Here is a 24,337-nt window from a genome sequence, read left to right on the forward strand (position 1 = left end):
CAGTGAGCTCTTCTCGCGTGTCACCAAGGGTTGGCTTTACGAGGACACTACACGGAAATATTTCCAGCATCTCATCTCAGTCATGGCTTTCTGCCATGCCGGCATCGTCTTCCACCTTGATATCAAGCCGGAGAATCTCTTTCTCGATGAGAATGGTGATCTCAAGGTCTCCAGCTTCTGTCTCTCCGTAGACTCCAATTAGACCCATAAAGAGGTTTATCCACACTTGTTGCGGTACGCCAGCCTACGTCGCACCAAAGGTCCTTGCTTGTTGCAGCTATGACACCACCAAGGCCGACATCTGGGGTCGTCCTCTTTTCCTCATGGCTGGTTGTCTCCCGTTCCAAGACCAAAATCTCATGGCCATGTATAAAAATATTTAAAAAAAGGCGAGTTCCGATGCCCTAGATGGTTTTTCAACCAATTCTTCAGGCTTGATGATTTGGGTAGCCCTTCATCACTGCCTTCAAGTTAGAAATCAAAGTCTTAGTGTTAATCCAAGCATGATTCCTCCTTCCCTTCTCAGCCTATTGGGAAAGAAAGAGATAAATTAAGAAAGAGGGGAAGAAAGGGGAGGAGACGATGATGACATGGCAGCCACATACGTGGACAAAAGAATTCCAATGTGTATAAATTGCTGAGTTGGCATTATGATGACTTGGCTACTGGACATCCACATTTGTATTCCGGCATCCACGTTATCATATTTTAACTGAAAACCCCCAATTACACGTCGGAGGAACAAAATCAAAGTTTTGTGCTCATTTTGATGTAAATTGAAAACATGGCAAAATTGGGTACTCACCCAAAAAATTTACTCCATTAACATGATGAACTCAAACCAAAAGCATGCAAAACAAATTTTATATATATTAATTAATAAATATCACAATTCAAAATCAATTGAGTGAGCCACCACTGGCCCTAGATTTTTTTAATATTATAATCATGGCATCAAAGTGTTTAGATTACAAACCTAAGGATTCTATGAATCAAAACTATAGATTTGATTGATATATCATCAAAATTCAAGCACTTAAGTTTAATGTGACAAACAAAAACCCAATCAAAATGGATCCCAAACAATTCTAGAACAAGATCGCTTTAATACCACTTAATGGACTTGATGGGAATAATCTCTAAAAAACTCTAGATCCTTTTGTTAAAATTACTTGGGAACAAGAAAAAATAACAGAAATGTACATGCACTTGAATCTATTGATGTAAACAATTGGATCATATAGCTTTACTAACTGATCGCACACTGTAAAGGAGATGGAAACCCTAATTAGAGAAACCCTAACTATAAATTTGATTTTTGTCATGCATCAGTTAGAAACCACACCTTATTTATGCGAATTGTTGTAATGTTAATTACAAGTCTATCCATCATAGACTTAATAATTTTACCCCCCAAGAATTCTACACATTATTATAGAAATCCACACATCTAAGTTAGATGATTAGAACCCAATCCAAAGTTTATTTAGATCACTACAATTAAATCTTTTAAATCAAAAAATGTAATATATATATATATATGCACAATTATTAATGAGATTTGTATGCAAACTTAATGCATATTTTTTACTAGATCCCTACATAATGTGTAGTTCATAGCCTAATATTTTTTGTTTCTTTATATCTTTATCAATGAAGGGTTTTTGATTTAGAATATTCTTTATTAGCTTTAGTTTTTCTTTTTTGCATGCATCCCAGATATTTAAAAAGTCCTTAAAGTGCAACTTCACAATCATCACTCCGCATTAATTCTTTAGCCAAAATATCATGAATTATTTTTATTAGGAAATATTGTAAAATTGTATAAAACAATCAGATGCATGTAGAAGTAAAAACTTAATTATGATATTAACTAATTGATTTGATGAACACCTAATTTAATTAAAAAAATCTAGAAAATTACCTCTAGATGTTTCAAACCATTTCCTTTGATGTGTCAAATTTGTCTTTTGGATTGTCGTGTACATTTTCTAGCGCCAAACAAAGGTCTCACGCCTCTAGATCACAAGCCAGAATTCAGAAACAATCTCCTTTTTTTCTCCAAATAGTGGTCAAAGAGAAGTCATATAGAAACTTCATAAAACATGATAAATATTATCCTATTATGAAGTCTTATTAGAAATATAAAACTTTATATTATAAATATTATCCTATTATTATAAAGTCTTATTAGAAATATGAGTCATAAAACAACTAAAATCATTTTTATCTTCAAGTCCTTATAATTTTGATTAATTATTCGACTTCATCGAACTTTAATCAAACTTTAAACTTAAGATAAAACCTTAAACAAATTTATAATTTTACTTTATCCAGTAAAGTAAAATTGTAAATTGATAATTTTATCCCCTGCACTCAAAATGAGATTGTTTTTTACTTAAACACGTGACTCTATATATATGTTAGCTTTGATTAGCAATGGGAGGATACTAAAGGACATGGGTGACACCTAACTAGCTTCGTGGCCCCACGTCGTAGCTCAATTGAACACGAATGAGTAAATCATTACAAACCTTTCCGATTATGATTACTATATGTGTATAATCCTTTTGTTATTGTATACCAACTAAGTAAGAGCCATTATAAACATCAAACTTACTAAACTCAATCATATGTGAATAGGTATAATTCTCTAAACAATCTCTTTATTTTTCTAAACTTACCCCTTTAGTCCTTTTACTATGAACTACATTTTTTTGGTCCCTTTACAATTATAATTTAGCCATGCCTCCTAAACTTTAAACCATAACCCTAAACCATCAAAAAAGGGGTGACATGGCTCACTTAAACGTAGTTGATGAACTAAAATGTTACAATTTAAAGTGAGAGACTAAAAAAGTAAGTCTTAAAAAGTATATGAACTATTTAGAAAATTATATCTATGTAAATAACTATAATAAAGTAAACTTACAAAACTATCCTTCATGTCATGCATGTTAGTTTGACTGTCTTTGCTAACATCTTCTAATCTCACATACTCATGATCGCATAGGATACTAACTCGTTCATTTTCAAGAGAATAAATTTTTTCTTAATGATCACTCACTAGTACTTATCCGACATAGCTGCATTTTGAGGTCGGCCCTACCAAAGAATAAATTTAGCCTATTTACTCTAGTAACAAACTAAATGTCACAAGTACATTATGATCATGAGGTCTCAAGTCTAAAGCCCACTCTTAATATCATAACCAATAATCCCAATCATTGATTATAAAAGAGTAAAAACCATGTGATTTGATTGTTGTGAGTCATGTTCACATACATTAATCCCATCGGTGTATTTATGACATATGATCCCACTATATTATAGTATTCAACTTACATTCTTTGTCAAAATATATATATCATACAAATCTTTAAAAATTTTTAATGCTCAATTAAAGATTTTTTGATTTGCGAAATATTTAAGTCTATAACTACTAAACCCTTCTCCTTATCCCGTAAAGTAAAAGATTTAACTTAATACACAAGAATAATGTTCAGAACTAATCAAAATGTTATCAAAAGATTTATTATATGAACATTAAAATAAATGTCTATTATTAATAATTAAAATATATAATATAAATGAAATGACCTAAGGGGCCGTTTGGTTCGCGGTAATGTAGAAAGATTACCACGTGTTACGTGGTAATCTGAAAATATTACCACGTTTGGCATTACACAAGTGGTAATCTAGATGGTAATATCACATTACCAACTTATAAATATTACCAAAAAAGTGGTAATCCCATTACCACCAAATTTGGTGTCTATCTTGGATTACCGTGGTAATCTTATAACTTTGTATATTTTAACAAATAGATTACCATGACAACCAAACACGGTAATGAATTATTCCCGGTAATAAGAGTTTCCAACCAAACATGGTTATATTAAATTACCACAATATTCCCAACCATATAACATTCCCACTCATATTACCATGGTAATCTCGTTACGTGGTAATATGTCATTACCATGAACCAAACGGCCCCTAAGTGTCATTGTTGCCATTCGATAGCATAATCCTAATATTTTAACATTGTAATAATAATAATAATAATAATAATAATAATAATAATAATAATAATAATAATCTCTTAAAATTTGAACCATCCAGCTAGCTCAGCTCAAACCCATAAATAAGAAACTTGAGAAAAATTAGCCAGATTAAACTAGATTTAGGGTTTGTTTGGATCAGATTTTGGAAAACCTAGAAGTGTTTTTTTATAAGTTAAGCACTTCTGGGTTCAAAAAAAGTTGTTTATATTGGTTTTTGTAAGCGAGTCGTAAAAAAAGTGAAAAATGACTTTTTTCATAAGTAGTTATAAGTAGCTTTTTGAAAAAAGCTTATTTTTTTACATTTTATTTTTCTGTACCGCTTACGTAAAAACTAATATCTAAACCCTAAAAATATAAAAAAAGTCTTAACTTACTCTAAAAAGCACTTTTCAAAAACTCCTTATTAAATTTAAAAAAAAATATACGTTTTTTTTGAGAAGCCAACCTAAACAATTCCTTACTATCGATATCTGTCTTTCTCTTTGCACAGTCTACGAAAATGACTCAGGCCCAACACTTTATTAGCTTTGTTTTGCTTTTCAAAACCTTTGAAGCTCGGGGGCAAGTCTCTAATGGCGACGCCCGCGCGCCTCTCCATCCTCGACCACCCTATCCTTGCCCTGCTCGGCAAGCTAAGGACTTTGCCGCACGTCCAGCAAGCCCACGCCCACCTTGTTGTCTCCGGCCTCGTGCGCCACTCATTCCCCCCAAGCAAGCTCATCCAGGTCCTCCTTTCCCTCCCCTCCACCTCCTCCCTCCCCTACGCCCATCTCCTTCTCCTCCACTCCCCCTCCCCCAACCTCTTTTCCTTCAACTCTCTCATCCGTGCCCTCCCCTTCCCCTCCTCCCTCCTCCTCTTCCGCGGCCTCCTCCGCTCCCCCCTTCTCCTCCCCAACAACTACACCCTCGCATTCGCCCTCCACGCCTGCTGTTTCTGCTCGTCCCGTGCCGAGGGGGAGCAGCTCAGAGCGCAATCACTGCGTCGGGGCCTCGAGTCAAGCGTCTTCGTTCACAATGTAGTCATCAAAATGTACTCTTGTTTGGGTCTCCTGCAGGATGCCCGGAAGGTGTTCGATGAAATGGATGAACGGGATTTGTTCTCATGGAATTCATTGATGGCCGGGTATGTTGGTGTTGGGGATGTCAGGATGGCACGGGAGGTGTTTGATGATATGCCTGAGAGAGATGTTGTTTCTTGGAGCACTGTTATTGCAGGCTATGTACAGGTATATATATAAATGTGCTTTTCTCTTAAGTTTCTGCGGGTGATTATGTTATGAAATTCTTGTGTTAGTTTTTAATGTTCCGACATCGCATTTGTTTATGATGTGTGTTTATCTGAAAAGAAATTATGCTACTGGGGTATTTTGCTGGAGAAAATTTCTGCAGGGTATTTGATGAATAGGGTGGATGCAAATATTGTACTTGTTATGTATGAGACTAGAAAACAAAGTTTTGTTTGTCTATATACTTTTGAATGGAGGATTTGGTATTCAAGTGTTTGATGGAAGTTAGATGAGCATGGAAAAGATCATTTTTTTGGTCTGTATGTATGCCCTTCGAAATAAATAGGGAATAATAGGGTTGTGCATACACTTCTAATGAGTGTTAAACTCTGGCTTTTGTTGGGTTAAAAATATATAAAAAATATAGATAGGATTTCACTTGAATTCTTCTGTAGAAGACTGAATTCTCACTGATTCAACCAAAGTAGATATCTGGTTTGGTGAAGTAGATAGAAGCCAGATAGATAAAGTAAATAGCAAAAGAATAGGTAATAACCAAATCAATGAAATAAATAGTATTGGGTCAAAATCAATGGCAAGAGGGTTTGAAAACATCTGAAAATTATCACCCTTGATAGCTTTGAGATAAGCTTACAAATTATCCATTAAAGCCGAGAAATGCCCAGAAATAACAGTCACAGAGAGGCTCATTAAAGCAGCCAAAATTACCTAATCTGATGTAGAACTATGTTACCATGTGGAAAAATTCACTATAATTTGCTTTACATGATTATAACATATATAGAGAGAGATTATATCATGTATATATTGGCATATATAGCCAAGATAAAGCATCATAAACAGCTAAAACCCCTGTTTGGTTTGGTATATATCCCTTTTGTTGAATTTTTCAATAGATAAGGTAAGGAAAAAAAAAAGAAGAACCAGTTACTATTGAACATTTTGCTTTATTTTTCAAAGTTAGCCTTAAGGATGGTAATGCTTAATTGATTCTAGATTTCCTATATCCTGAATTGCAATTCTTCCATAAATATTTTGCTTCATGAAGTGTTTTCATTCTTAAAACCCTGTGACATGGGCGTTTGACATTCTTTTTTAATTTTCCCTAGTTATTTGTAGGAAGGTTCTTTCACGGAAGCGATGGAGCTATTTCGTGAGATGCAACTTGCTGGTGCCAGGCCAAATGAGTTCACTCTGACAACTGTCCTCGCAGCTTGTTCTAATCTTGTAGCTCTTGAGCAAGGAAAGTGGATTCATATGTACATTGACAAGGCAAAGATCAAGATGAATGACAGATTGCTTGCTGCTCTCATTGACATGTACTCAAAGTGCGGAGATGCAGAATCTGCATTGAGACTATTCAATAGTGCAGATAATGCATTGAAGTCTAGCATCCGGCCGTGGAATGCAATGTTGAGTGGTTTCGCTATTCATGGCTTGTCTGAGGCAGCAATTCAGCATTTTGAAAGAATGAAGATGGAAAACATAGCCCCTGATAAAGTAACATTTGTATCATTGCTTAATGCATGTAGTCATGGGAGATTAGTGGATAAGGGGAGGTTATACTTTGAGTCTATGAAGAGTATTCATGGAATTGATCCAGAAATCGAGCATTATGGATGCATGGTAGATCTTCTCGGTCGTGCTGGTCACTTGAAAGAAGCAGAAGAGTTTATTAAGTCAATGCCTGTGACTCCAGATACCGCAATATGGAGTGCATTACTAGCTGCTTGTAAAATTCATCGCGACACAGTGATGGGAGACAGAATAGGAAAGCTTGTGAACAACTCAGAACCAGAAAATTTAGGATGTCAAGTTCTGCTTGCAAATATCTACTCTAGTTCTGGAAGATGGGTCGATGCAAAAGACGTTAGAAAGAACATGGGAATAACTGGCAGAAGAAAGACACCAGGTTGCAGCTCAATTGAATTGGATGGAATGTTCCATCAGTTTTTTGTCGGAGATAGATCTCACCCGCAAACAAAACAGATTTACTTGTTCTTGGAAGAGATGTATACTAAATTAAAGATGGCAGGTTATGTTCCAGAAATCGGAGAAGTGTTACTTGACATAGATGGAGAAGACAGAGAGACAGTTTTATCGAGGCACAGCGAGAAGTTAGCCATTGCTTTTGCATTGATGAACACTCCTCCGGGAACACCGATTCGGATTGTGAAGAACTTGCGTGTTTGCGGTGACTGTCATCATGCTACAAAGTTTATTTCCAAGGTCTATGAAAGGGTTATTATAGTTAGAGACAGGATTAGATTTCACCACTTTGAAGATGGATTTTGTTCTTGCAAAGATTACTGGTAACTGGAACAATGAAAAAGAATTGTTTGGGGATTATTTATTATTCTTGAAAGGATTTGAGGCTTCAAAAAAGCAATTTTGATTGACACTTGCATCAGTACATACGTATGTATTTTAGATCTTTGATCCACCAATGGGTAGAAAGACGAGGTACTCGTAAATTTGTAAAAAAACTCTCTCCAAGCTGGTGGAATGTTTTAAAACAAATAAAACAAATATAAGGATTCGGATTCAAAACTATTTGAGTAACACTCTTATTAGTATAAAAGTATTTAAGAAATCAAATTACTTGTGTAACCCATAAATATGTATAATAAATTTAATCAAAGTAAAACTTATTGAGTGACAATTAAGATTTCAAATTGACATAATACAATGGTACAAAATAAAATTTATCCAAGTAAAATTTTTGAATTGTATTTAGGATTTCAAAAAGGATTTTGATTTTTTTTTTTCAAATATTTTTGAGAAATACAAATAAACTAACAGCAAAATTTGTCCAAGTTGAGAATCCAAATAACCACACAACCCTTTGAAAGAAAGTCTCCGCAGCAACATCTTGTGAAGTGTGAACCTTGATATATAAATCCAAATGCCACGCAGATTTTAGGAAAATAGCATGTTCATTCAAAAGTGCTCCCAAGAAAAGAATCAAGGATCATCAATTTAATGATTCATTTAATATATTAGAAACATGAATTGAATAACTCCAATGTTCAGTAATCCAAACTCTCAGCTTGTGCATTCCCATTTCTCTAAATCCGAAGATAATGAATTCCTTGACCAAAATGAAAGGTCAGCTCATAAATAAACAGCAACCAATTTAAGCTACAGAGTTCAAGCCAATTGCAACAAAATGGCGACGAAGCGCATAAATTATACAAATCTTTCTATTTTCCAGTTCCATCGGATCCGTTTGTAGAGCAATTTATTCGATTGCAGACATTTCTACAACACCTCTAACAAAAGAACAAATAGCCAATTATGAAAGAACTTATTGCCAGCCTCTTTCATATATGAATCGTCTCGACTAAAGTCTTCTATTTTATACCCGTAGCTTGAGTGAGCAGAGAAGAACAAATTTAAAAATAGAAATATGGCTATCATCTAGTTGGGCTAGTGCATGGCTGCTCCATTGCACATTCCAAGTCTTTTTTCCGAGGACAAAGGCCATAATGGAGATAAGGCCACAACCTCACCGATAATTATCAGGGTTGGAGATACCAGCTCTGCTAATTTAACCTCATTGACTAGATGTTTTAATTCTGCAAAGACCTGCACCAAAATACTCAATTTAACTTGAATGAACAGAATGCAAAATATGGAACATAAATCATAGGTTATATAATCGGAATAGAAATCAACGAAGATGATAAGCAAAGCAATTATACTCACTATTCGCTGCTGCGGGGTGGTTCCTCGTTCAACTGCAACAGCAGGAGTTTCATGTGGTAAACCGTGATTCATCAGTTTTGAAACAAGACCAGGAAGTGTCGACAAACCCATGTATATGACCAAAGTTGAATCAGGATCCGCGGCATGCTCTGCCACGTACAAGGGATCAGTTCCTCCATTCCTTGAATGACCAGTCAAAAATCTAACACTGCACAAAACAGGGTGATTTTGAACGGTTCGAGAATTGGTAAGTTTGTGTGTAAGAATGTCAGAAAAAATATATGGTTTTATCAATGATCAATCAATGGTAAACATTGAATCTCCTAGACTTCTTTAGTCCATCCAGGTAATTAAGCATTTAAAATTTTAACCATTTAATTCAAGCACTCGGAAAATGAATAGCAGGTTTCACTCGTTTCTTAGCATTCACAAATACTCGCCATTTACTAATATTGGCAAGGAACGAGTTAAGGGTTGATAGGATACCTATTTGAAACACCTCGGTGAGTTAGTGGAATCCCCAGCTCTGCTGAGATCCCAGATGCAGCTGTAATTCCTGCAATTGCCAGAAGAATCCAATAATACATGAAAGGGCTCCATCAGAAGATCACTCCTACATCAATCATGAAAAACAAGTAACAGAAATACATTGTTTCTACCTGGAATAACATTTACATGAATTCCTTGCCGTTGTAAGAAATCCATCTCCTCACCACCTCTACCAAACACCTAAAATTTTAATCATAATGTTATATTAATCATTTGTGATCAAAATAATTAAAATATCAAATCACCAAAAATCAAAACATAACAGGAAACAAACACTTTCAAACTGAAATACAATTAATCTATCATCAGTGGAGTACAAGATTGAAATGATGACCAAATTTTATAACAAACACATAACGAAATAGACACATATACCTACAGCATAATCCCTCTACTTAAACTACTTGTTACACAACTGACGAACATTTGAGAAAGCTTGAGAAGGCCTAAACTGGGTCTTAAAGATTCAAGCATATATCACCTAGTAATTCTCACAAAGTAAGAATCCAAATGAATTCCACAAACAACAAACCACAAAGGAATTGATTGAAGAGAAATAGAACTGCAAGTGAATGCAAGCAAGCATTGCAAAATCAAAGAGAAAACTCACCAAAGGATCACCTCCTTTTAGCCTCACAACATTGGCACCAGCCTTAGCAAAACTGAGCAACAGCTCATGAATCTCCTCCTGCAACGAATTTAAACAAACAAAACCTAAAAACCAAACATCCAATCTCAAAAAAGAAACCTTTTTCCAGACAACTAGATCAAGCAAACACCTGCGTGCGGCTGTGATACCCAGCAGTCTTTCCGACATAGAGCAGCCGTGCAGCCGGACCGACCAAATCCAGCACGGCATTGGACACCAATCTATCATACAACACAAGATCAGCACGCTCAATAGCACGCACAGCCTTCACCGTCAGCAGCTCCGGATCACCAGGGCCAGTCCCGACCAACGCCACACTTCCCGGCCCACGACCACCGCCGCCACCATTTTCCCTTCCAGCCCGAAGCACATCAAGCAACCTCTTCAACTCAGGCAGCTGGAGAGCAATCTCATTAGCCTTATCACAAACAAGAGAAGAAGAAGAAGAAACACACGCCCATTGATCCCTTTGATGCCGCTCCAAAGAGTTCCATTCAGTGAAAGGTGAGGATGATGATGAGCAGCAAACGGCGATGCTCCGTGGAGTGGTGAAGAAGGGGAGGGATTTAGAGGGAGAAGGAGATGAGAGAGAGGTTGGGGAAAGGAAGGAGGGGCAGGGGGAGAAGGAGAGGGAGGAGGAGGCCATGGGACATGGATTGAAGAGAAAGGAAGGGTTTTTGTATATGAAAAAAGGTGGGCTTTTTAGAAGGTCGAAAGGGCGGCTTTGAAGAAGCGTTTGGTTTTTTTAACCTTTTTTGGGAACTTTTTGGGTTGTTTGAGAGGACCAGGTTCGTCGAACTTGAAGCCTTTTTTTTATTTTATTTTATTTTATTGGGTTTATATGAGATGACATTGGCTCTTGCTTTTTGGTGTAAGTCCAGTGTTGGTTTTTGTCCTCAATTTTAATTTAGTTTATAGGAATAAATATATATAGTTTGTTCAGGCATTAAATAGTCCAAGAAGACAAAGCGTTCAAGTTCAAATTGTCAACAAATGGTTTTGAAGGTTTTCAAAACCTTAACCAAACTACTTCAGAATCCACAACTTCTAATAATAAATCAGTGGGTCAAAATTCAAAAACCCCCAAACAAAAATATTATTATTATAATTATTATTATTATTATTATTAAAAAAAATAATGTTTAGATTTTAGTAAAAACATTATAGTGCTTGACGTCATATTCTTTTTTTTTTAAATAAAATCAGGCTTCTTTTCTTAACATATACATGCTATAATGTAGTAGTTTAGCATGATATAGAAGACAGAAATATTATAAAGATTTTGGAAGAAAATTCGCTAAGGTAATGATCATGTTAATATCATTTCAATAAAAACATGGGTGTAAAATGAAAAATTAAAATCAAAGCCAACACACTAGTGCCCAATAAATCTCATTTTTTTTAACCCCCAAAACAAGGTAAATAACAGGAAAAAATTACCCAAAAAATCAAAGATTAACCATTTAATTACTCAACACACTAGGGCATGACTTCCAAACAAATTTCATTCACCTATAATTCTTCAACAGATAAACTAGAGATAAGAGAAACATTTCCTAAATGATTATAAAAAGCTCTTGAGCAGCTCCATGAAAACAAATTCATTATATTCATCTTGATAAATACCTCAGGAAGTATTTTATTCAAGATAACAAAATAAAAGATAAATAAATAAAACCATTTGTCACTATTTTCTTAAAAGAAATTAGATATAATCATTAACTGTCAACGTCAGCTTGCACAACATATTCTTTTAAGTGTGAATCTCTGCCAGCCTTGAATTGCTACTTAAATATGCAAATATATGAAGAATTACAAACATTTTGTAACAAGACTAGTATGCTTAATAAAACCTACCATCCATCAGAACCAAGAAAAGAAAGATTGGGATTCTTTGGTGCAAATCACCTTTTTCATAAGCCTACAAGTTAATCTGCTATTTCCTTGAGAAGTGATATGTTCAACTTACAAATATATGAACAGACTACAATGATCACTTGCATTGGATAATACTCTCAAATGAAAAGTACTAAACACATCACAGACATAATAACATACTCATAAAAGCTCTAAAATCAAGCTTTACCAAATCATGCATGTTTCAACTTTCTTGTAGATTTTTTTCATCTCGCCATATCCCTCGAACAGTTGTACATGCATTCTATGCCAGTCTTCTCTACTCGAGTAACTCAACAGAAAAGATAAACATGTTCCTTGCCATATCTTCCCAATGTTTGACCATTAAGGTAGAAAATTGATCTTAGCAAAAAAAATTTCCATATTTTGATCTTTGTTACCAATCAAAATGATGACTCTAACCTCATTTGTTAGGGTACTGCATCCACCTTTGATTATAAACTTTGAGCCTTCATAATCTAGTACAGTGTATTGTCAATGAAACTATCGCTGCCTTCTGAGATCTATTCCTTGTTCGAACTTGTTAATTTCTTATGATGTTATTTTTCTGCACAATAATCACTCCACCATTCTTAATCAAACCAATGCTTCCTTCTGATTAATCTACTCCTCATTCTAACCTGTTAATTTCTTCAGATCTCATTCTTCTGCACAATAACCATTCCACCATTCTTACATATTAAGTTCAAAACCATTTCTTGACCTTAGAGTTTATGATGATCAATTATCACTCATTTCAAACACAAACCTGGTTATAAAAAACATATAGGAATCACATTTATTTTGCGTAAACATAAACAACTTCATCCTTTGAAAAGGTACAACCAATTCTTTCATTCCAAAATTGAGACAAATCATTTGAGCAACATTGATGAAATTCACCACTTATGATTCATGTATGGGTATTAATTTAAATCAAAATCACAAAAACATAATAGATAAAATCATTAAAAGTGTGATTTAGGGGAATAAATCTGAGTCACAAGCTTCACATGTATCAAAATCATAGTTCATGATTTAACTTCTAGTGACCTTCTAAAACATCCTATGAAGTTCTATTCACTACTTGTCAGACTACTAAAACAATAAAACTTTATAGTGGAAGCTAATTTAAACAATAATTTTCTTACCCAATTGAGGCAGCTTAACTGCATAGATGTTACATTTGATTTTTCAACTTGAATTGAATGCTGTCTCAACCTTAATAACAAACTATATTTGAATTCTCAAATCCTTTCCTTATGGTTAGTTAGCTCATGGATCTTACACATACTTTACCTATGGTAGGCATGTGCTCAACTAATTAATTTATTAATTAGCTTATACAGCAGCTATTGATTTACATCAACCCAATAAATTTATTCCTAAATCACTAAATTAATAACAGGAATAAGGTGCTATCAAGAAAGATAACCATCACATGAAATACCAAACTTCAAGGATAGACCAGGAAAAAATAAAAGGTTTAAGACTTGAAAACCTAATGAATACCATCAAAGTCAACTTCTTATCTAATCATCATATTATAAAGTAAAATATCAAGAAAGTAAAAATGATATAAACCACACCAAGAATGCGAATAAGAATAGAATCAAGATTTAAATAAAATCATCCAAATAATATCACGACCCAAAAGAGTGACTTTCAAAGCAAAAGTGAAATGTCTTACCCATGAAAGTCAAAGCTCATTAAATAACAACTATTATAGAGGATGCTAAGAATACCACCATTAGTAAAGCAACCTTCTTGTGAACAGAAAACAAAAATAGTAATATTACTAATGCTTCCAAAGATTCCCAACAACAACAAAATCTCACATTCTTAGACCAAAATTCAGAGATAGATTAGGGATAACCGTCAAACAGCAGCAGGAGTAGCATCTGTCTCGACCTCAGCTTCATCTACCGCATCCTTGGCAGCCTCGGTCTCAGCAACTGCATCCATGGCTGCTTCCGGATTCTCCTCCTCAGTGGGTGGTCGAACTTGCTCCTCCTCGGGCAATGGCTCCTCCACATAATCATTCTCGAATGCATCCGCTGGCACCTCATAGATCCTCACCTGTGGTTTCACCGGGTCCTTCACCAAAACATACTTCCCCTCATTAAGCTTCATGCACAGGTCTACGATTGATTTAACAATGCCCCACATATTTGAAGTATTTAAATTGATCTGGGCAGCAAAATCCCTCGGCTTGTAACCAATCACACTGAGAATCACATGATTGTAATGGTCTCTCGGATGAACTCTTGAGACATATCCAATCTTCATCAAATCAGCACTTGCAAGAAGAGCCTGTGCAGTCCACTTGGCAAGTTTGTTGGCATTGTTCTTGAGCTCTGTAGCAAGCACAGCACCCCTCTGTGTCTCAAGCTTTTGCCTCCAGTCAACCCCAGAGTACTTAGGATCAAACTCATTAAGTGCATTTAGGGTTAAGAAGGATCTCTGCCCTCTAACTTCAGTTACACTATGGACCTCACAGCGAGCAACCAAATGAAGGTCATCATCAAGTTTCCATCTTCGGTAGCGGTATGCAACAGAGGCAAGCTCCTCCCCATCAGCAGCGAAGGGGTTGGGCTCCTCAAAGGCGACCTTGTTGCCATCACGGACGAGCACCTGCTGTGAGAAGTTCTGGTTGATGTAAGTAGCCTCCACGGCAAGTGAGTGTGCAGAGTTGATGTCTTCCTTTGCCTCAGGAAGCGGCTCCTGAGAGGTCTCATTCACTGACAAAAGATCAAGCTGGGAACCATCGCGCTTGTCAAAGAAAAGCTTGTTGCCGACGCGCTGGATGACGATGTCCCATGAGTAGACAGAGCGCGGGGCGCACATAAGGGCAGAGAGGATGGCATCGGTGGCAAAGACGGTGGCTTTATCTTCATTGGCGAGGCGCCGGATGACGGGGTCGTCGGTAGTGGTGACCTTGAAGAAGTTCCGGGTCTTGAAGCGCTCCAGGCGGCGCTCGTTCTTAGGGTTGACGCGATCGTAGGAGCGGTCGTAGAGCTCTAGGGCACCGCAAATCAGAAGGTCTTCCGGGGGGTCGGGGACGGAGAAGGAGAGTTTAGTGAAGGTAGAGAAGGGGATCTGATCGAGCATCGTCCATTCAGGCTGGATATCGACGGAAGATTTGAGAGAAGAGGCCTCGCGGCGCTGAGGACCATGGTGAGCATTAGATGCAGGGCCGGAGGAGCGGTGGTTGTGGTGGTAAAGCCGATCCCGGCGTGCACGCTCCTTCTCGGCCTCGCGGCGGCGTGCTTCGACTTCCTCATCGCGTCGCTGGGGGAGTTGAGGACGCTGCTGGAACCGCCACTTGGGGCCAAACTTGGGACGCGGCGGGGGCTTCCCATCGACCAATCGGAACGAAGAATCGTCATCCGCCGTCACGCCCGCGGCCAAATCATCCAAAGCGAAGTCGAAGACGGAGTCGCGGTTGGCGCCAGGTCGAGGGTTGGAGAAATTAGGGTTGCGAGTCCAATCAGCAATGCGTCCAAGCTTCTCGGAACGTGAGAAAGGGGCGAAGGGGATGTTGGCCGGCTGCACGGTGGCGGAGCCGGCAGTGTCGCGGCGGGAGAGGAGGGGGACGGCAGGGGTATCTGGAGGCCCCCATCCATCAGGATTGAAGGGCACTACGCCCACCTCGAAACCCATTAATGGCGATCTAGAGCTTCGGATACCACGGACGGAGATCAACTTCTAGGGTTTCGCCGCTAGGGTTTCTCCAGACGAAGGATTTAGATCGGAAGAGAAGATGGATTAAGGAATCGCGTGTGTATATATTTATATATATGTTTTCGCCAACGGTTGAGATTGGCGGAGTGGATGGAAGCAACGGCTCATAGCCTTCCAAGTTCATCCACAGAGTTGGGCCACCAAGCCCAGATAAAAAGCCCATTTGATTACGAGCCCGGTTTCTATGTTAATTACAATTTTCCATATTTTATTTATTTGTTTATTTATTTTCTCAGTGGAAAATTAATATCATCTCATATTGAATTTTTGCTGAAAGAAAATTCTGAAAGGGGAACGCAGGGAAGGATTATTTTTATCCAACTTTAACACTAATTAAAATAAATAAATTTATAATGTTAAAATTAATTATTGATATTTGTTAGTGTTGATGATATTAAAAATTTTGAATAACATATTTATTTGATTAATTATTTAAAAAAAAATTGTTGTTTGAAGATTGTTGATTGGGGGTGAAAGGGTTAAAAGATGTTTAAAAGTATTGTTTAGAAGGTACATTAGCTTTGCAAGGAGTGTTGATATATTTTTACTAAAGTTTTTATTATGGCAGATTATTGTTATCTATATATATTTTGACAATATGAATAAATCGCTTATGAACATGATCTAAATCCTCAATCATATTTTAGAAAAAAATCATATTATCATTAATCCATTGTGACCATAACATTTTTGGACATATAACATTTCAAACCTCATTACTATAATAATCTCATTATCGTGGTAATATATCATTATTGTGAACCAAACGTCCTCTAAAACTTAAATTGACCATATTTTTTTTATTTTTAATCATTTGAAAGTTAAAATATAATTATTTAAAATTGAATTAATTCTAAAAATATCAAGTAAATATTGACTTAATTTTAATAGTAATTAAAAATAAAATTTATTTTTTAATTAATGATTAAAAAAATATTGGTTAATATAACCTCAGATAGCTTGGTTGGTGTCCAAAATAAGCCTACAGGAAAAAAAATTCCTAAGGTCTCCTCCTCCTGGGAGCATAACTACCATCTAACAATGAAATATAATAATCTATTGCCATTTTCTTACCAAAAATTAAATTTTCTCATTCAGATTTTTTTTTTTTAATAAAATGTATGCAAGCCTCATGACTCTTGGCCAAGGTTGTCATCCGGGCATTGACCCAATTAAGTTTAAAGGTTAAGGGTCGATGGGTTCGACTGGATTAAACCGGAGTCAAAAATAAAATATTAAAAAAATATTATAATAATTAATAATAATAATAATAATAATAACAAAATAATATAACTTATGTTTTAATAATTAAAAAACATAATAAGTTATATATTTTTTTTTTAAAACAAATTAAAAAAACCTAATCCAAGTCCCGAATCCCGGGATTCACAAAAATATTTCAAATAAAAACCAATTTTAAAAATTCTCTCATCTCTCCCTCGCATCTCCCTCTCACGTCTCTCTTCCATCTCCTCTAGCCGCCGCCCTCTCTCTCCCTCGTATCTCCCTCTCACCGTCTCTCTTCCATCTCCTCTCTAGCCGCCGTCCTCTCTCTCCCTCGCATCTCCCTCTCACCGTCTCTCTTCCATCTCCTCTAGCCGCCGCCCACTCTCTCTCCCTTGCATCTACGTCTCACAGTCTCTTTTCCATCCCCTCTAGCCGTCGCCCACACTTACACTACTATGCCACCATTCTCATTTTTTTCTCTCTCCGTGGTTCAGTACCATCATTTTTTTATTTATTTTTTTTAACTTGTTATACAGGTCAATGAATGTCCGAGTAAACTGGCTGGATCATTGAATTAATATCGAGGTTTTTTACATCCGGTTCAAAAGGCATGCCCGGACCAGTCACATAGCCGGTTTTCCAGTTTTCAGGTTGAACTAGCCGGATCTGTACGGGTCTGACAACCTTGCTCTTGGCAACATGTTCTTTTTGGTGTAATGTTTATTTTCAGGGAGAGCATGGGATCGAAACCCAAAGCTTATGTAAAATGAAGGTATAAATATATTAAGGTATTAACCCACATCTCCGGCTTCCCTTAATGCTTTGCTTGGATTGAGGGTTTGGATGGTGTTGTAAAGTATGGTTTTGAATGAAATCTTATTTGGATCCAGAGTTTTATACATGGTATAGATTAAAGGGGTAAAATTAAGGTTTGAGAACTTCAATTTTACTCCCACTTATCAACCCTCCAAAATGAGGGTTCGAGAAGGTTTTATTTTTTTACTAACTAAAATACCTTTCTAACTTTTCAATAATTATGTATATTTTATTTTATAACTAATGCACATCTTTGAGCTGAGAATGATTTCTCATTTCTCAACTCTACAACTTGTATTTTTTCACCATCACCAATTCGGTCCGAACTTCGCTGATGAAGCTCATGGTAGATTTCTACTTTATTTCTACTTTACTTTATAGATTGTGACAATTTATGAGATAATGCTGTGAAAATGTGTGTTTGTTATAGTATTCCATAATATCTTGAATGGTTTCGATGATAAATCACATCTCCATAATAACAATTTAAGTATCAAATGCATAACCGAAAATACAGTACTCTAGTGGCTTATGGATTCAATAATTAACTGGCAAGCCACTAGTCATCTTGATTCTAAGAAATGGAGGACACCTATTACCTATTTTTCCAAATATATATATAGACAAACTACATACTTATTCAAACCTTTGATTTCGATTTAGGTCAAGAACAAATTATTACTTTCTTGTTGTGAAGGTGCGTCACCTGCAGTATTTTGTCAACACATTGTCTTAGTAATTTTTAAATATAATTAATAGTCATAAAAACACATTGTTTATTTATAATATCATGAGATTGGATACTGAAATATAAATAAATAAATAAATAAATAAGGAGCCAAGGTATAGCTTAGTGGTTTCCTACCTTACTTGTTAGCACAATATAAAAAAAATAAAAGATACATGTCGCCAATTTGTAAAAAAAAAAATGTAAAAATATGGATGATTTAACATATGTTTTTATTGGAAAGAATCGATTGCAAAATTATATATATATATATATATATATAAAATCCGAAATTCTTTAAGCCACACACAACTCACAACAATGGTCATGTTTTCAAACAATTAATAAAAACAAGTGATCTTTCCATTGTAGCTGTTATTTTGACTAGTGGAATTTTCTGATTTTTTATCCATTGATGTAAAGTTCTATATACAAACCAGGTAAATTTTGGTGCCCTTTTTTTAATTATTTACTTTATTATGGCTTGTAAACTGTGAGCCGTAGACCATTGCTTGTTTGCTTTTATATATAACATTCGTAGATTTGAAATCTACGAACGTTGCTCTCAACCGTTGGATTTCAATTCAACAATTGAGCACTGTTTCATGCACAGTGTTACTGTGCTTATGGATAGTAACGCAGTGATTTGATATGAACCGTTCAATCAATTTGTGCACAGTAACTAAAAAAATCTGAACCATCCAACCCTATTTTTACTAGATCAACACCAACGAAACTATAACCCAAACCAAGATTAATTAACCCAGCTAACCCTTCATTATGTCTCACTGTAGCAATTAATTTGGTACTGTGCTTGAAGGTCCGCAGATTATGTTCACCCATATATATATATATATATACCAAAACATCAACTAAGGACGTTCTATAATTAAAAAAAAAACAAAACAAAACAAAAGAGGAAAGAGGATAAACAAAAGAGAGACCACATATGGACAAATTATTTAGGATGTCACTGCGTTATGGCCAATTTTCATTTTGATCACTATGTTTTAATTTGTATCTTTTTTGTTATCATGTATTAATTTCTTTTAACCGGCCCACCACCCATGGATTTTCGGGAAATTTTGACTGACGTAGTAGCCGGAGATGCCATGTCACATTATTTTAAAATATTTTCACAAGTCACAACCTAGCTAGGCTGGACATGTCAGCCATGTGCCATGTCATGAAGAAAGGGGAAAGCACACTCATAGTCAAGCTGACGGGGACGATGACTTGTATCAAGTAAAATGGCATGGCATCGGGTTGAGGTGTCCTCTCCAGTTGAGATGGAATAATATTTAAAATAATGTGATGTGGCATCTTCGACTGTCATGTAAGTCAAAATTGGCAGTAAATCCATGAGTGACCTCTCGGTGAAAAAAAATCAATACATGATAACCAAAATGATATAAATTGAAACATAGTGATCAAAATAAAAATCGGTCATAACGCAGTGATCTCCACAAAAAATTTAACACTAGAAAACATGAATAATCACATGTGTAGTAAGATGAATAGTAGTCATTCTTTTTTACTTGTCTTCTGATGGGTTAGGCGGGATTTTAAACAATCAAAATTGATTAGGAACTGTTTTGATGATGATTTGATGGTTTTAAAGAATAGACAAGATAGAGATATACACAAGAAGACATGAACATGCATAGTGAGGTGAGCAGTAGCCATTCTTTTTTTACTTCTCTTATAATGGGTTGGGTGGTGTTTTGAATGATCTTGGGTAAATTTTTGGGGAGGTCACTATGTTTTGGCAAATTTCCACTTTCGTCACAATTTTTCAATTTGTATCAAAGCAGTCATCAAAAATTGATTTTATTTCAATGAGAGGTCACTCTTGGTTTTTCGGCCAAATTTATCTGATGTGGCAGTCAGAGATGCCACATCACATTAAATTAATCATTTCTTGACACCCAGCTAGGCTGAACATGTCAGCTTCGTTCGACGTCATGTTAACTAATCTACTCAGCATACACAGTCAGATGCACAATCATCATCTTCGTCTTCCTCCCCTTTCAACTTCTCGATTTTCAGTTGAGCTAAGGGAAGAGAATCAGTGGAGGTCTACCGTTTCTGTTATCGATTCAAGGCTTTTCCATAGGTTGACGTGGGAAGCGAAGCGAGCCAAGCGAGCCAAGCGAAGGATTGGAAAAGAACCTAGACCTTCGTACCTAGGGCATCGTCAGATGGAATTGGAAGTTAAGGCATGGTTAGAGGGAGTTCTCAGGGAATACTTGTATAAGTGATTTTTTAGTCTTTTTTTCATGACTATATAATCCACCCTGTCTTCATAGGAAGGTGGAAGAGAATGGCCTGTGAAGTGCAATGAGATGATGTTCTGAAAGCAATTATAATTATTTTTGTTTTGTGCACGAGATTGAGCTATGAGAATAGTGGGTAATTGTACATGTGCAAGAAAAATCCATGGATGAGTTGCTGCAGATTCAAAATCTCGAAATGAATTTAAATAAAAGTCCTGAATATTGCAAGTTTACACTATTATTGCTATTCTGAAGATGAAAAAAAAAGTACCATAACTCAACCATCATAATGGGGAAAATCACATTATAATTTGAATCCATTAATACCATAACAAAATTGGATGCATACAAGAAGTTTCTTCGGTTTAGAATGCTAGTTTGACAAAGTTAACAAATAGGTAATCTGGACCATTTTTAATCAATTGAGATAGGTAACAAAGAGAAGAGGATACTATTTTTTTCAAAACCTAACTTAAAGCTGCCAGGTCCCCACTGTAGTCGTCCATACACAATTTTAAAACAAAAACATGCAGCACAATGCAGCATCACCCACTTTAATAAAGTCATCTTTATGGTTTCCCAGATGCACTGCTCCCTGTTGGACCCAAAATTTTCTTCTTTTTTTTTTCCCTACTTCACTTGGTTTGCTTCTATCTTCCAAATTTCTCAGCACTCCTTCATTGTTGAGCATAGGTGGTCTTGATGGGAAATGCTTCCTTGCCTGACTCTTGGATAGGGGTTGATTTTTCGATCTATTGTGGTTTGGTGAGTCTTCTAATTCTAATCTACTTATGTTTCATCGGAAAAAATATGTTTCTCATCAGAAAAGTTAAGTGTGTCATCAGGAAAATGATAAGCATCAATGAAGTATTCCAACAGATATACCTGTGCTACTTGTGTAGCTGCTTGACTCCCAGTTGTTATAGGACTTTGTTGATCATGTGCTGTGCTGTGGATGACTTGAGTAGGTGGTCTTGCAGGCATATGCTTCCTTGCTTGTCTTTTGGAAAGGAGCTGGTTTTTCCTTGCCATTGTGGCAAATTTTTCCATCTTTGATCTTCCATCTCCAGTTATTATTGTGGGGGTGATTTCATGGGTGTTCTAATTCTGATCTACCTGTGTTTCATCAGGAAAAATAAATGTTTCAAAATAAAAAAATGTTATGCATCACTGAAGTATTCCAACATCAAAACTTGTGTTGTGCAACTGTGTGACACCCAGTTACTGTAGGAATCTGGCTATCATGTGTTGGGTTTTGAATGACCTGAGGAGGTGGTCTTGTAGGTATATGCTTCCTTGCTTGCCTTTGGGATATGAGTTGTTTTTTCCCTCCTATTGTCACAAGCTTTTCCAGCTTTGATCTTCCATCACCAGCTGTTGTTGTGGGGATGATTTCATGACTGATTTAACTCCCCTACAATTTTTAGATAATTAATTTACCTCAAAAATCTGCAAAATTATCTTTTAAAGAAGAAAGATATCAGCTATTACCTGTGTCAGTGGTGTAGCTGCCTGATTTCCACTTCCAGTAGGTATATAGATATCATGTGCTGGGTTGGGGATGTCCTAGGGAGGTTTTTGCATGGCAGGAGTAAATTAAAAAATAGTACACCAACTAGATGAGATAGGTAATTGGTAATAAACAAATGCCCTCCTCTATCAAAATGCATGTGGTTGTAATGAGGGTGCTTGTTCTATAGGATTGTTATGTGCTTCTACTGATGGTGCAAAACTCAGGAAAGTTTGTGTGAGCAGGTATGTCCCTCATTTGCATTAAATTTCAATAAAAAAAAAAGAAACAACTAAATAACATTGCCTTAGCAACATATCATTACAATTTAAAAACAAATACCTTTACAATGTGAATGAAATGCTCCTGAAGCACTTCAGGATCAATTGTGTCCATGGGGTTCATATGATGTCTAGCATCCAGTTACAAACCAAACAATGCTCTTATCATCTACTACCAAAGAAAGGAAAAACATTGGTAGAATACCCATGTTAGTCTTTGTACTTATTTCATTTTGCCATTTTAGTCCTCCTACTTCAATTTAAGTTTTTTCAATCTCTCTGTTCTTTGAATGAGTGCAATCAAGTCCACTAAGACTGTTCTAATCATAAAAATAATTAATATACTACACAATTCATCCATAATAATCATTGTATACACACAATTCAGGGAAATAATACAAATTTTTATTTTTATATGATTTATAGAATATATGAGCAATAAAAATTAGTAATTGGTATGTTCAAAGTGTATATGGGAGACTTGATTGCACTCATTCAAAGAGTAGATGGATTAAAAGGGCATAAATTGAAATAGGAGGACTAAAAGGGCAAAGTGAAAAGAGTATATGGACTAATATGAGTATTCTACCAAAAACATTAAGTTATAGGTGCTCAGCGTTATACTTCTTCATTTTGTTACTCTCCAGTTGTTCTGTGTCTCTATAAAAATCAAGGTAGTCAGACCTGGCCCGGGTATCGACCCGGCCAAGCCCATGGGTCAGGGGTCAATGGGTTAGACCGGGTCGAACAGAAGTTGAACAGGGGTCAATAATAAAATATTAAAAAATATATTATAATAAATTAATAATGATAAAAAATTATATAACATATATTTTTAAAAATTAAAAACACAATTAGTTAAATATCATATTTAAAATTTTAATTTTATATATTTTTCTTATTTTTAAAAATATCTAAATACAATTAATTTAATATTTAAAATTTTAGTTATATATACTATTATTAAATTTTAAAAATATAAAATATTTAAAAAATAAAAAATAGAAAGAAACAAAACAAAACACGTGAACCCTCCACTACTGCTCTCACCCCCTCTCGGGACTCACAGAAGAAGTGAAAACTCTCTCTCTCTCTCCCCTCTCCCGTTCTCTCGTTGCTTCCTTACTCTTCTCACAGCCCGCCGGTCACTCCTCCCCCGTTCTTCACCTTCAATCCTCCCATTTTTTTTATAAAAAAATTCTTTTAACCAGTTAGATCCGTCCAGGTCACCCGGTTTCCGGGTAAACCGGCCGGGTCATCCGATTTTTGACCGGTTTATTTCAAGGGAGATTCCAATGGTGCAACCGGACAGGTCTCACGGCCGGTTCCCAGTTTTTCTAGTCGAACCAGCCAGGCTGGTCCGGGTTTGACAACATTAGTAAAAATAGGTGTCATGTAAGAAATTAAGAAATTATAAACAAACAATGCTTCTGAAAATATGAACATGTATTCACTTGCGAGCCATGGAATCTCTTGTTGTGTCCAATAGTCCAACAAACACTGCATCTCTTGTTGTGGCCTTTCCTATTGACCTTCCCTTTTGTGTTCCTTCTTGCTCATCAAGTGGATCCTTCCTCCTCATCAAGGGTTTCCTGCCCCTATTTCTGTTTACTGGTTTTTTGGGTATTATTGGACCTTGT

At 36.0% G+C, this 24,337-nt stretch overlaps 3 protein-coding genes across 3 annotated transcripts; 1 reads left to right on the forward strand and 2 right to left on the reverse strand.

Annotated features, from left to right (window-relative positions):
• The first annotated feature begins 4,592 nt into the window (after positions 1–4,592).
• Positions 4,593–7,715, forward strand: LOC120251162 (pentatricopeptide repeat-containing protein At3g62890-like). The gene is made up of 2 exons (XM_039259700.1): positions 4,593–5,293; positions 6,434–7,715. Exons 1-2 carry the CDS (start codon positions 4,640–4,642, stop codon positions 7,628–7,630), a joined length of 1,851 nt encoding a protein of 616 aa, XP_039115634.1. The 5' UTR covers positions 4,593–4,639; the 3' UTR covers positions 7,631–7,715.
• Positions 7,716–8,347: 632 nt separating this feature from the next.
• On the reverse strand, positions 8,348–10,908 carry LOC120251057 (siroheme synthase). Its single transcript, XM_039259598.1, has 6 exons — positions 10,351–10,908; positions 10,182–10,259; positions 9,682–9,751; positions 9,509–9,578; positions 9,023–9,230; positions 8,348–8,902 (listed from the first exon to the last, which is right to left on the reverse strand). The coding sequence occupies exons 1-6, from the start codon at positions 10,864–10,866 to the stop codon at positions 8,744–8,746; spliced, it is 1,101 nt and encodes a 366-aa protein (XP_039115532.1). The 5' UTR covers positions 10,867–10,908; the 3' UTR covers positions 8,348–8,743.
• A 2,826-nt stretch (positions 10,909–13,734) lies between these two features.
• LOC120251650 (eukaryotic translation initiation factor 3 subunit D) lies at positions 13,735–15,886 on the reverse strand. The gene has a single exon (XM_039260250.1). It carries the CDS (start codon positions 15,777–15,779, stop codon positions 13,995–13,997), a length of 1,785 nt encoding a protein of 594 aa, XP_039116184.1. The 5' UTR covers positions 15,780–15,886; the 3' UTR covers positions 13,735–13,994.
• Between the last annotated feature and the right edge of the window lie 8,451 nt (positions 15,887–24,337).

Source organism: Dioscorea cayenensis, chromosome 20 (genome assembly GCF_009730915.1).
Source record: "Dioscorea cayenensis subsp. rotundata cultivar TDr96_F1 chromosome 20, TDr96_F1_v2_PseudoChromosome.rev07_lg8_w22 25.fasta, whole genome shotgun sequence".
Classification (NCBI taxonomy): domain Eukaryota; kingdom Viridiplantae; phylum Streptophyta; class Magnoliopsida; order Dioscoreales; family Dioscoreaceae; genus Dioscorea; species Dioscorea cayenensis.

Bases quoted from the DNA above. Each gene is read 5' to 3' on its own strand.
- LOC120251162 (XM_039259700.1), top strand. From the start codon at position 4,640: ATGGCGACGCCCGCGCGCCTCTCCATCCTCGACCACCCTATCCTTGCC. The intron at 5,294-6,433 runs GTATATATATAA...AGTTATTTGTAG, and splicing joins TTATTGCAGGCTATGTACAG to GAAGGTTCTTTCACGGAAGC.
- LOC120251057 (XM_039259598.1), bottom strand. From the start codon at position 10,866: ATGGCCTCCTCCTCCCTCTCCTTCTCCCCCTGCCCCTCCTTCCTTTCC. The intron at 9,752-10,181 runs GTGAGTTTTCTC...TTAAAATTTTAG, and splicing joins TAAAAGGAGGTGATCCTTTG to GTGTTTGGTAGAGGTGGTGA. The intron at 9,231-9,508 runs GTATCCTATCAA...TGTTTTGTGCAG, and splicing joins CACCGAGGTGTTTCAAATAG to TGTTAGATTTTTGACTGGTC.
- LOC120251650 (XM_039260250.1), bottom strand. From the start codon at position 15,779: ATGGGTTTCGAGGTGGGCGTAGTGCCCTTCAATCCTGATGGATGGGGG.